The sequence below is a fragment of the Lepus europaeus genome, chromosome 4 (genome assembly GCF_033115175.1).
Source record: "Lepus europaeus isolate LE1 chromosome 4, mLepTim1.pri, whole genome shotgun sequence".
Lineage (NCBI taxonomy): Eukaryota > Metazoa > Chordata > Mammalia > Lagomorpha > Leporidae > Lepus > Lepus europaeus.
In genome coordinates, this window is record NC_084830.1 from 76,049,160 (window position 1) to 76,063,114 (window position 13,955).

At 38.2% G+C, this 13,955-nt stretch overlaps 1 protein-coding gene across 12 annotated transcripts in view; it reads right to left on the bottom strand.

The window, feature by feature from the left end:
* CSPP1 (centrosome and spindle pole associated protein 1) overlaps positions 1-13,955 on the bottom strand; it is a 142,548-nt gene that overhangs the window by 46,907 nt on the left and 81,686 nt on the right. For all 12 annotated transcript variants that reach the window (XR_009865718.1, XM_062188396.1, XM_062188397.1 and 9 more), the window contains 2 exons: positions 11,845-11,992; positions 596-748 (listed from right to left, as the gene is read on the bottom strand). Coding sequence is in view for 11 of the 12 variants with exons in the window: in XM_062188396.1 (XP_062044380.1) it covers positions 596-748; positions 11,845-11,992 (301 nt within the window). In the remaining variant the exon portion in view is untranslated. The remainder of the gene's footprint in view (positions 1-595; positions 749-11,844; positions 11,993-13,955) is intronic.

Consider the following 13,955-nt stretch of genomic DNA (forward strand, 5'->3'; position numbering starts at 1 on the left):
GTAAGATACTTTCATATATATTGGACAAAGAAAGATGATGATAATTTTTTCTGGCAAATCATAAGAATGAAAAATTTTCAACTTATAAAATCTTTAAATTTCTGTTAAATAACATCCTTTCATTAAAGATTCTATAAAGACATCTTATTAAGAAAGAAGGATGCAATCAGTTAAACTTTCAATTATTTCATTTCTTTGTGGGTTTTTTTGAGTCAGAGTAAATAATTACACTCATACCATTTCACTAATTCAGTTATGGGTGAGAAGCAAACTATGTATGTGTTTAAAGAGTATTTGGTTTTAAGAAATGACTCCTGATTAGCAAGACAAAAAGGCCAGCTATAGCTAAAATATAAACTTGGCAAGTTACAAAGCTGAGAAGAAATAGGCAGAATTAAGAAGAAACCTTTTCCTACTTATTTCTTTCAAAATAACTGAAGAAAAGGCATTGTAAATAGCTATGAATAATGTGTAAATGTTTCTTGATTCACAGTAACCAAATTCTCAAAATCACAATAGGAAAACTGTGTCAAAGAACAAAAAAGAAATGTTATTGAACAACTTTAGAAACGCAAAAAATAAAATGATTAAAAACCTGAGTTTTTATTTGCAGAATCTTCTAGGTTCTCAGCATTTGAAGTGGCTAAATTTTGGTCTAGAGATACAACAGCCCTTTTATCTTCGTATGTTCTTGCATCTGGGTTATGGCAGGCATCTATATTTTGTCTGTGCATCCTATTCAAATCAGCTGAGAGGGAAAAATAAGCCATTTATTTCAATAAACATATTTCTATAATTGGTATGCTTAACATATTTTTTGAATTAGGGAGTCAGAGGAAAAAGCAGTAAGACAGAGCTGGGAATAATTCAATGATATGTTGGTACCCTGAAAACAGAAACGATATTATCAAAATGTTTAGAATTTTCAAAAAACAACTCTGTAAAATAAATTCATATCAGTAGAGAAATTAAGGACACATAAATCTGATAACCCATAAAAACCATATCAACATTATCAGTTACTTCAGAACCTGATATTTTTTAAATATAGAATACAGCAGGAATTAAAAATCTAATGAAATTTACCCTACAACACCCATTCTCCTAATGAAAATACATGATTACATGGAATGTTTTAAAACACATACACAAATTCTTTGACAGTCCTCTCTCAAGAAGTGGAGCTCAATTATCTTCCCTTTCACTGTAGTCCAGAGTTAGTAGCTCATTTCTTATTGCTAGGATTCTGCAAAAATGATAATATAGGACTTTTGAGTCAACTTCACAAAAGGCATGGTTTCCATCCAGTTTGACCTATGGATCATCTGCTTCATGGAAAGCCAACTGCCATAACAAAAACAGTGAGGGAGCCCTATGTAAAGGCCATATGGCATGGAACTGGTATCTCCCAAGCCACAGGAGGGAGCCATATTGCAATGGGTTCTTTTTAAAAAAAAATTTTTTTTAAAGATTTAATTATTTATTTGAAAGCTAGAGTTTCAGAGAGAGGGAGGGAGGGAGGGAGGGAGGGAGAGAGAGAGAGAGAGAGAGAGAATATCTTCCATCTGCTAGTTCACTCACCAAATGGCTGCAATGGCCAACGCTGGCCCAGGCTGAAGCCAAGAGCCTGAAGCTCCATCCAGGTCTCCCATGTGGGTGGCAGGGGCCCAAGTACTTAGACCACCTTCTGCTGCTTTCCCAGGCACATTATCAGGAAGCTGGATCAGAAGCAGAGTGGCTGGGACTCAAACGGGTGCCTATATAGGATGCTAATGACACAAGCAGTGGCTTAACCCACTGCACAAGGCTGGCCCCATAAATGAATTATTGAGTACACACCAAGTCTTCAGATGACTGCAATCCTGGCCAACATCTTAGACTGTAACCTCAGGAGAGACCATGAAGTTGAAATATCCACACAGCTAAGCTAGTCATAAATTACCCACAGAACTGGCCGGCGCCGCGGCTCACTAGGCTAATCCTCCACCTTGTGGCGCCGGCACACCGGGTTCTAGTCCCGGTTGGGGCACCGATCCTGTCCCGGTTGCCCCTCTTCCAGGCCAGCTCTCTGCTGTGGCCAGGGAGTGAAGTGGAGGATGGCCCAAGTGCTTGGGTCCTGCACCCCATGGGAGACCAGGAGAAGCGCCTGGCTCCTGCCATCGGAACGGCGCGGTGCGCCGGCCGCAGCGCGCCTACCGCGGCGGCCATTGGAGGGTGAACCAACGGCAAAAGGAAGACCTTTCTCTCTGTCTCTCTCTCACTGTCCACTCTGCCTGTCAAAAAAAAAAAAAAAAAAAAAAATTACCCACAGAACTGCAAGGCAGTGTTTTAAAAAAAACACAAAGTTTTGGGGTAATTTGATATACATAGGGAAACTCTGCACACCTAAAACTGAGTTTGTCAATCTCAAAACATAACTAAATGACTGAAGAAAAATGCTTTACAAAATAAAAACCTAACTGTTCTACACACACACACACACAAAAAAAAAAAAAAAGAAAAAACTACAAAAACATAAAACAATCCTGGGACAGTACAGCTGCAAGAAAAGTAAATTTAAGTCAATATAAGGATTTATCAAGAAATTCTGTATTTTCAAGGAAGTAATTTGAACACGACTCACAATTAGAAAATCAGTTAGAACTTGGCAAGTAACATCTGACTGTTAACAAAAGAGAACTAGAGTTCAGATTCAAGAAAGTTCACATCCTATTATAACATTTAGGGAAACTTGGACTCAGAAAATGAATAACACCGTCAAAGGTGAAGCATGGGAAAACATAGTAAAAATGTCAGAAAACCCTCCAAGAGGTAAAACATTAGGAGTGTTCTGCAACATTAATTTTTCTCTGAATCTTGAGATCTATTCTATATGTGTGCTTATTCAACTATGATTTTTTACAATCTGTTATTTTAAAAATCTTGTACAAATCTTTCCATGCTAATAAGAATCAAAATTTCTCTATAAATTTTGCAAATTACCCATTTATAATTGTTTTGTAAATTTTCTATATTTAAGCAATCGTTATAAAGTGAAATTTCCTAGGACTGGAATTTATTAAGAACAGACTGCCTCAGTTTTAAGTGTAACATCAACTTCTAAAATCATAGTTAATTAGCAAATCAGTTTGCCTTTGCAGTATCAAGAACTTGATGGTTTGAAATCAAACAATACGCTGTTAAAATCTGTGCTTAAAATGGAGTTGGTCTTCTGTATATAAAATCAAACTAAAAATGAACCAGAATGAAAAAAGGGATGGAAGAGGGAGAAGGAATGGGAGTCGGGGTGGGAGGGTGGGTATGGGAGGAAGAACCACTATATCCCTAAAGTTGTACCTATGAAAAATGCATTCATTAAGTAAAAACTTAAAAAAAAGAAATCGAACAATAATTATTTCCTTTAAAAAAGGAAAAGAAGAGTATTCTGGCAACAAAACAGTCCAGTTTGATAGGAGCACAGAGTACATGTAATAAAGCAACAAACAAGGCATGTAATACGAAACTGTACATTGGATGCCTATGATAAAATACTCTAAAATGTACGCTGATGGCTCCCAATTTTGCTTTGTGTATGTTAATGAACACAATTTTGGTAGTCACAAAAGAAGTATTAGTAACAATGACAACCAATATTTAACGTTCATCATTTTCATATACTATACAATAAACTATATGATATGATACTATTTCCATCCAAGAACTATATATGGAAAATTAATGGGCCGGCACTGTGGCGTAGCAGGTAAAGCCACTGCCTGCAGTGCTCACATCCCTTATGGGTGCCGGTTCTAGTCCCAGCTGCTCCACTTCCTATCCAGCTCTCTGCTGTGGCCTAGGAAAGCAGTAGAAGATGGTTCAGGTCCTTGGGCCCCTGCACCCGCATAGGAGACCCATAAGAAGCTCCTAGCTCCTAGCTTTGGATCAGCGCAGCTCTGGCTGTTGCAGCAAATTGGGGAGTGAACCAGTGGATGGAAGACCTCTCTCTGCCTCCTCCTCCTCTCTCTGTGTAACTCTTTCAAGTAAAATAAATAGATCTTAAAAAAAAATTAAACTAAATTAATTATCTCAAAGACCACAAAGAACAGCAGGAATATAAACTCAGGCAATAAGACATCGGAGTCCTCAATGATTTTTGAGTATGGAATACATATAATTGGTTAGGATTTTTGGTATATGTTATAGCTTGTATGTGAAAAATGAAGAAAATCTACAAAGAAGTAATGAAGATATAGCAACAATCCAAGCAAACATAATATTATGGTGGGGCCAGCACTGTAGTGTAGCAGGTGAAGCCACCACCTGCAATCCCAGCATCCCACATGGGCACTAGTTTGAGTTCCAGCTGCTCTACTTTCGATCTAGCTCTCTGCTGTGGTCTGGGAAAGCAGTGGAAGATGGCCCAAGTCCCTGGACCCCTTCACCTGCATGGGAGACCCGGAAGCAGCTCATGGCTCCTGGCTTCGGATTGACACAGCTCCTGCCATTGCAGCCAATGTGGGGAGTGAGCCAGCAGATGAAATACCTCTCGGCCGGCACCATGGCTCAATAGGCTAATCCTCGACCTGTGGCGCCAGCACACCGGGTTCTAGTTCCGGTCGGGGCGCCAGTTTCTGTCCCGGTTGCTCCTCTTCCAGTCCAGCTCTCTGCTGTGGCCTGGGAGTGCAGTAGAGGATGGCCCAAGTGCTTGGGCCCTGCACCCTCATGGGAGACCAGGAAAAATACCTGGCTCCTGATCAGTGCATTGTGCTGGCCACAGCGCACCGGCCACAGTGGCCTTTAGGGGGTGAACCAACGGAAAAGGAAGACTTTTCTCTCTGTCTCTCTCTGTGTCCACTCTGTTAAAAAAAAAAAGAAAGAAAAGAAATACCTCTCTCTCTCTGCCTCTCCTCTCTTTGTGTAACTTTCAAAAAAATAAATAAATCTTAAAAAAATAAAAAATTATGGTATGAATGAAAATGAAAAGAATTTAAGAGACAATGAAGAGGGAAAATCTATATTGATTGGATATAGGGAATTTTAGAAGTGCTATTTTTGGTTTGAATAATCAAAATTACGCCTTCAACAGAAAAAAGGCAAAAAACATGATCTTGATTTTAAGAGTTAGTTTTGGCCGGTGCCACGGCTCACTAGGGTAATCCTCCGCCTACGGTGCTGGCACACCAAGTTCTAGTCCTGGTCAGGGTGCCAGATTCTGTCCCGGTTACTCCTCTTCCAGTCCAGCTCTCTGCTGTGGCCCGGGAGGGAAGTGGAGGATGGCCCAGGTCCTTGGGCCCTGCACCCGCAAGGGAGACCAGGAGGAAGCACCTGGCTCCTGGCTTTGGATTGGCGCACCATGCTGGCCACAACGCGCCGGCAGTAGCGGCCACTTGGGGGGGTGAACCAATGGAAAAAGGAAGACCTTTCTCTCTCTCTCTCTCACTGAACACTCTGCCTGTCAAAAAAAAAAAAATACAAAAAAAGAGTTAGTTTTGCTTTTGCATGCTAAGTATGTATAAGTATTCTACTACACTTCAGGTACAAAGATGCAGAAGACAGGCTGGAAATGAAGTCAAGAGTTTTAAAAGTGGTCAGGGCAAAGAAAGAGATTTAAAGCTCATCTGTAAAGAAGGTCTAATAAGTAACAGGAATAGAAGAGCTTACGAGTGGACACAAGGATGAGCATATCTAACTCAAGAACACATGAGATCAGAAAATAGTCCTCAGAACAAAGATCATGTTCATGGGCTCAGAAGAGTCTAAGTCAGACTTTATTACACATTTGATAAATATTAGCCAGCAAAAATAGCATATCAGAAGGAAAAAAAACCTAAAGAAGGAAAAAGGAACTGACAATGCAGGTCAAAAAGGGCATGTAATGGGCACAGCAATTAAGATGATTGTTGAAATGTCCATTTTCTGTATTTAAGCCTCAGTCTAAGTGGCAGCATGGGGTGGGTCCAAGTACTTGGATCACTAACACTCATCAGGAAACCTAGACTGAATTCTAGGTTCTGGCTTCGGCCTGGCCTAGTCCCAGTTGTTGCAGGCATTAGAGGAGTGAATCAGCAGATGGAAGATCTCCGCTTGTCTATTCTTCAAATATAATAAAAATTAAACACAAATAAAATCCTAAAAATATTTAAAAGGAGAATATACTGAAATACATTAATTCCAAAAATGCCCAAGATTGGCTGAAACTCATCAATGTAATTAATCAACAGAGACAGAAAACCACCTGACGAAATTCAATATACATTCATACAGAAAATGCTGAGAAAAACAGGAATAAAAAAGAAACTCCTTAATGTGTCTTAAAAGAAAAATATATGAAAAGGCTGTTGCTAACTTAATAGAAAAAAAAACTACTTTCCACCTAAAATCAGAATACTTGAACAATTTTTAAACATTGTACTGGAACTCCTAACTAGTGCAAAATAAGTAAAAAGCATTCAGAAAGTAAAGGAAGAAGGTAAAACTATGTTTGTAGATGATTTAACTGCCTATGTAGAAAAAATGATAAACAAAAAAATCTACTAAAACTAACAAGTCAGTTTAGCAAGGACAAGGAATAAGAGGAAAACATAGTATATGTATTATATACAGTATACAGCGTATAGTATATATTTCTATATAATAGCAACAAACGGATACTGAAACTTTTTCAGGTATTATTTTTTATCAAAATACATACAATACTCATGGATATACTTTTTAAAATATGTACAAGATGCAATACTGAAAACTATAAAACACTGCTGAGAGAAATTAACAAAAAGCAATAAATGAACAAATATTCAAAATTCAAGGATTAAGAGATTCACTACAGTTAAGATATTGGCTGTCCCAAAACTGCTCTATATAGTCAATACAGCACTGAATAAATTCCCAACCATTTTGTAGAAACTGACAGACTGAAAGCAAAATAGGCAAAGTCAAGTTTCCAAAACAATCTTGAAGGTAAACAACAAAGCTGGAATATGCACACTTTCAATTTCAAAACCTAATACAAAATTACAGTTAGACTATGATAGGAACTTTGGGATAGATATTTAGAACAATGGAACAGAACTAAGAATCCAGAACCAAATTTATAGTCAACTGGTTTTTGACAAAGGTACCAAGGCAATTCAATATGGAAAATGTTACTGATGGTATGATTAGAGCATATCTGTGAAGAAACTAAAAACTACTGAATTATACCCTTATATGAGAAATTTTGTGCTACATAAATTAGATCTTACGATTATTATATACACACAGATAACATTACAGGCTACAGAGCCTAAAAGACATGTCAACTAAATATAATAAATGATCCTGTATTAAGGCCAGAGTAGAATGAAGACATTAGGTGGGCCTGCTCTGTGGTGCAGCAGGTTAAAACTCCAGTCTGCAGTGCCAGTATCCCATGTGGGCGCCGGTTCTAGTCCAGGCTGCTCCTCTTCCGATCCAGCTCTCTGCTACGGCCTGGGAAAGCAGTGGACAATGGTCCAAGTCCTTGGGCCCCTGCACCTGCATGGCAGACCCAAAAGAAGCTCCTGGTTCCTGGCTTTGGATCTGCTCAACTCCAGCCATTGCGGCCACTTGGGGAGTGAACCAGTGGATGGAAGACCTTTCTCTCTGCCTCTCCCTCTCACTGTAACTGTACCTCTCAAATGAATAAATAAAATCTTTAAAAATAAATAGACATCAGGTAGAAAACTGGTAAAATCTGAGTAAAATCTGTAATTTAATTACTAGTATTATACCAATGTAAGTTTCTAGTTTTGACCAGTAAGACATAATCACGTCTGAGGCTAACATGAGAAGAAACTATCTTTGCAACATTATTATTTAAAAATGAGAAGTTTTATTTATTTATTAAGTGAAGGCAGGTATTTGGCCCATCAGTTAAGACACCACTTGGGACACCAGTATCCCATATATGAGAGCCTTGATTTAAGTCCAAGCTCTATTTTGTATTCCAGTTTCCTGCTAATGCATACCCTGTGAGGAAGCAGGTGACAGCTCAAGTATTTGCATACCTGCTACCCACGTTGGAAGACTTGGAATGAGTCCCAACCTTCTGAATTCAGCCTGGCTCATTTCCAGGTGTTACAGGCATTAGGGAGTGAATAATGGATAAAAGATCTGTCTGCCTTTCTATTACATAAAAAATAAATTTTAAGGGGCTGGCTCTTTGGTGTAGCGGGTAAAACTGCCATCTGCAGCGCAGGCTTCCCATATGGGCACCAGTTCAAGTCCCGGCTGCTCCACTTCTGATCCAGCTCTCTACTATGGCCTGGCAAAGCAATAGAAGATGGCCCAAGCCCTTGGGCCCCTACACCCGTGTGTGAAGACTCAGAGGAAGCTCCTGGTTTCAGATCGGTGCAGCCCCGGCTGTTGCAGCCAATTGGGGAGTGAACCAGTGGATGGAAGACTTTCTCTTTTTCTCTCTCTCTAACTCTGACTTTCAAACAACTTAATAAATCTTTAAAATAAGTAAACTTTAAAACAATAATTTTTAAAATTTTAAGTGAGATATCACTACACACAATAGAGTGGTTAAAATTTTAAAGAAGCACAATTTTAAGTGCTGCTTAGAGGACTTGCATGCCATAGAGTCTGAGAGCTAAGACAAGGATGAAGCTTCCATTTCTTCAGTTGCTTTGGAATAAAAGATCAAAAGGGAAAAGTAGTAATCAGAAAAGCAAGTAGCAGATTTAAAGTCTGTCAAGATTGGGGCCAGCATTGTGGCATAGTGGGTTACCCTACTGCCTATGATGCTGGCATGCCATATGGGCACTGACTTGTGTCCCAGCTGTCCCACTTCCAATCCAGCTCCCTACTAATGCACCCAGAAAAATCAATAGATGATGGCCAATTGCTTGATCCTACACCTATGTGGGAGACCCTAAAGAAGCTCCTGGCTTCAGCCTGGTCCAGTCTTCTGACAGACGATCTCTTAATATATGTGTGTGTGTGTGTGTGTTTATCTCCCTTTTTGTAACTATCTTTCAAATAAATAATCATTTAAAAAGTAAAATAAGATAAAAAATAAAGTTAGCCAAGATAAAGTACAGAAGTTCTTATCTTGGTTATCACACTGCTCTTTATACATCACAAATTTAATTAAAAAGTTCCTTTATTCACCAAAATTTAACAGCCACAAATAAAACAAACTGATATTCTTTAAGTAATAAGCTGATTTGTAAATAACATTTAAAATAATTATTTCCTATTGTAGTATTAAATAAGCAAATTAAATGCTATTACTAAAAATGGAAATTTCAGAAAAGTCTTCTCCATTCTCACTGGGTCAAGCAATTCTAAAACAATGCTTTCTAATTCAGTGTCTCATACTTATCCTACTCAATTATATGCACACAGAACTCTGGTAAGTGTATTATTTGAACTAGAAATAATACTACAGGCAGCTTGGAAAATTCTAGGAAATTGCTACCAATGTTTCACAATGCTTTAGTCACTTAAGCATCTCTTTCACAGTAACCACTATATTTCTACCCATTTAAAATTTAAATTTATAGCAAAGATTGGCTAAATGTTTCAATCCCTATGTCCTCCTCCTAGGCATAAAGAAATTTCCTAACCTTGAAAGCATTATGCTAGAATCCTACAACTAGTCTGAACAATGAGATAAAGGCAAAGTAATATCCCTCCACTTCAAGAGCAGTCCCCAGCAAAATTCTTACCAATCCCTAGATGCTATCTGTGTAAAGCTGTAAGTAAAGGACTTCACAATGGACTCACCTCTTGGAGGACAAAACCCACCAACAGCAGAAAATGTGGCATGAGAGAGAAGTAGACTTACACTGCCTTAAGTCTCTGGGAATCTGGGGTTCTCTGTTATAGTACTTTATATCAAATGCATGCATTAATAATACATTTAATATAATAGTTTTTCATTAAAAAGAAATGGGGTTTGGGAATGTTTGGCCTAGCAGTTAAGAAGCTACTTGCTTCCTGTTAATATGTACTTGCTAATGTGCACCCCAGGGGGGAAGTGACTGCTCAAATAGTTGGGTACCTGCCATTCACATAGGAGACCTGGATCCAGTTTCCAACTCCTAGGCATTTGGAGTGATCCAGAAGATGTCTCTTTGTCTCTATCTCTCTCCCTCTCTCTTTGTATGTGTCTCACTACCTCTCAAAAAACAGATTTTTGGCCGGCGCCATGGCTCACTTGGCTAATCCTCCACCTGCAGCGCCGGAACCCTGGGTTCTAGTCCCGGTTGGGGTGCCGGATTTTGTCCTGGTTGCTCCTCTTCTAGTCCAGCTCTCTGCTGTGGCCTGGGAAGGCAGTGGAGGATGGTACAGGTCCTTGGGCCCTGCACCTGCATGGGAGACCAGAAGGAAGCACCTGGCTCGTGGCTTCAGATCGGCACAGCACGCCAACCGTATCGGCCATTTGGGGGGTAAACCAACGGAAAGAAGACCTTTCTCTCTAACTCTGCTTGTCAAAAAAAAGATTTTTAAAAAAATAGTAAAATAAGGAATGTTCATCTGTGTATCACCCAAAATCATCTTATATATTAAAAAAGCTAACAAGAGTTCCAATCTTCCAAAACTGTGAGGAAAGTATTCAACAAGTGAAGATATGAAAGAACAAATTTTTTGGGAAGAAAAAGAGTTATTAAGCAGACCTCAAATATAGCTTTAAAAACATGTATTTAACAAAGATATAATATATATGTACTCTAATAACTCAGTATCAAAACAATTTTCAGAACTCATCATTCCCCTATCGCTACAACAAATAACACCTAAAGAGCAACACGCAAATCTACATTTTTACCATTTCAACAGGTATTTTTCTATTATGTTTTATTTCTCATTTCTAATTAAGTGATTTTCAAAACCTGTGTTTTTTCTGCATTACTTTTTGTTTAACTGAAAGCTAAGCAGAGACTATCCTAAAACAGACACTCCTCAATTTATGATGAGTTTCATCTTAAGTTGAAAACACATTTAATCCTCCTAACCTAGAACATCAGAATTTAACAACACAGGAAACACACTACTGAGTAGCAGTCGTTTACCCTCATGACCATGTGACTGACTAGGAGTCCACCATCCACTGTCACCTCCAGCATCAGGAGAGAGTGCAGTACTGTATACTGATAGCTCAGGAAAAGATCAAAATTCAAAATTTTGAAATTGGGTTTCGACTAAATACATTTTGCTTTCACACTATCATAAACTCAAGTAAAACCATCATTGAACTGGAAATCATCTATATATTTAACTAGTTACATAAAGACTTTTACAGTATGTGATAACTAGATCTAAAATTTATCAGAGTACATAAGTGAAAGATCAATGAAAATTCTTCCACAATCCACTAAAATGTTTCTGAGATCAAGTCTACTTTTCAAAGGAGTTTACATTAAGCAGGTATATTAATTTATATAAATAAATATAAAAATATATAATTTAAGCAGGTTAGTAATAGCAGATGTAATAAATGAATTAAAGACAAGTTCCTTTCCTACAACTTTCCAAAATCATTTATTTTTAAGATGCCTTATGAGATTATGAAAAGGAAAATTTCTCTTACTGAATTTTACTATTTTTATTAGAAAATAAACTATTCTGAGTGTTTGGGTAGACATCAAATAACATGAGCTTTTCCCCGCAGTTGCATTATCCTCATCAGATGAGAGAAAACTTGTAATAAAAATAAGTGAATAATATTGTGAAGAAAGGCTTTTTAACCCCTTAATATGTTATCAAAATATTTCTTTTGCATTAAACTACATAAAAGGAGAGCTTGTTTTATAGTTTGACTCCCACTTATTTTAATCTCATTTTTTAAAATTTAAAATAACACAGTTATTTTTAAAACAGTCAGTAGAAATAACATACTTATCAGGTTTCCTCTTGCATCCCTGAGAGGAGCTCCACCTCCACCTTTTCCCCAGGGGTTGTAACTTCTCATTTCTGCTTCTAATTTAGCTTCATATTCTTCTTTCTCTTCACGTTCTTTCTTCCTCCTTTCTTCCCTTTCCCGAATCTTAATAACATAAGATATATTTAAAGTAAATGCTGACAAGCACTCTGAAACAAGAGGTTAGTAATATCAGATGTAATTTCATTTTTCCTGAAGAAACAAAAAACTAGAGATTTTTTTTAGTACACTTCACTACAAAGTCTAAAATTACTAATACAGGTAAAAACCTAATTTAAAAACACTTAGATAGCTGAAATATATAGCTACTGGACCCTGTATCATGCCACCAAAGGCCTTTCCAGCTACTAACTTCACTTGAGACTCAACTTACTCCTCCTTCATATCCCCAGCTTATATCAGAGCCATTCCCTCCCTAACTACGCTGGTTCCATCAGAACATTGGGATTTCCCTACTTTACTTTTCTATCTGTCCTTTCATGAGAACTGCCCAGTCACAAAGTCTACTTCCTACTTCATCAGACCTTCTATCCCTAGGCAAACTCTGTTCTCCAAATTGAAGATTCAAAGTTCTTTGAAGAATATTAGCCTACTAAATACAGCTAAACGACTGTATATAAAATATATTCTTTTTTTTTTTTTTTTTTTTTTTTGACAGGCAGAGTGGATAGAGAGAGAGAGACAGAGAGAAAGGTCTTCCTTTTGCCGTTGGTTCACCCTCCAATGGCCGCCGCGGTAGCGCGCTGCGGCCGGCGCACCGCGCTGTTCCGATGGCAGGAGCCAGGTGCTTCTCCTGGTCTCCCATGGGGTGCAGGACCCAAACACTTGGGCCATCCTCCACTGCACTCCCTGGCCACAGCAGAGAGCTGGCCTGGAAGAGGGGCAACCGGGACAGGATCGGTGCCCCGACCGGGACTAGAACCCGGTGTGCCGGCGCCGCAAGGCGGAGGATTAGCCTGTTGAGCCACAGCGCCGGCCAAAATATATTCTTAAAATCACTAATAAAAGCACATGATTGTTATTTAGAGACATGTGAACAGTGAACATGTATCTACATTTTAGAAATTCACTTGTAAAGTCTTAACCGTATACACAGTAAATACAGGCAACATTTCACTCCAGCGTGGCCAAAGAAATCACCATACACAGAAAACAGACTTTCCAATTTGGAAAACCTAGTTTTTTCAGTTGTATCAATATTCTCATTCATAAACAGATTGTGAATTCAAAATTCAGTCTTTCATGTATAGAATCCTAACATTTTTCTAAAGAGTTGATAATGCTATCTTTCAAGAAGGTTGCAATGTAAAAGTTGAATGAAAATACTTTAAAAAAAAATCCAAGTGCAACTTTACAGAAAAGCACTCCAGTTAGATAGTCCAGGGCCCTCTTGCAGATAAGGGAATTCCCCAAAAACCTCTGCATTTGATGCAGATACTCTTAAGTAAACACTATTCAAAATACCTCAAACTACCCAGAACTATAATTATACACTCTCCTATCATGTTATTCTTCCTCTATTTCCCATCTTGGTTTATAGCCTCATTATTCTCTTTGATTAGAATACTGAGAATCATCTTCAAGTCCCTAGTTCTTTATCTTTCCCTGTATCCAAGTCTTGTTAATGAAACCTCACAAGTGTGTCTTGGATGTCCTCCACATTTTCCCATCTGGTTCGGAGCTTCATTTCCTCCTGGTTAGACTATTTCAATAGTTCACGGTAAGATTTACCTGCCACATTTCTTTGCCAATTATACATATCACAACCAGTTATCTTCCTAACAGGTCAATTTGCTCACACCAACCAATCTTTTTACTCTTTACTTGGCTTAAAAATCTCTTTCCTATGGCTGTCTGTAACAGGATGAAATCGAAAGAACTTTAACAGCTAGTCCTTCACATTCATCCATTACTATCTTTCACCTCTTCCCCTATACCAATTCTATTCTCTGAAGATAACTGGAATTTGTAACCTATTCATTATATAACATATAACTCAAATATAAACTACCATGTGAAGCCCTCCAACTGCTAAAGGAAATTAGTTTTCCTATCCCATGCTTCCAAC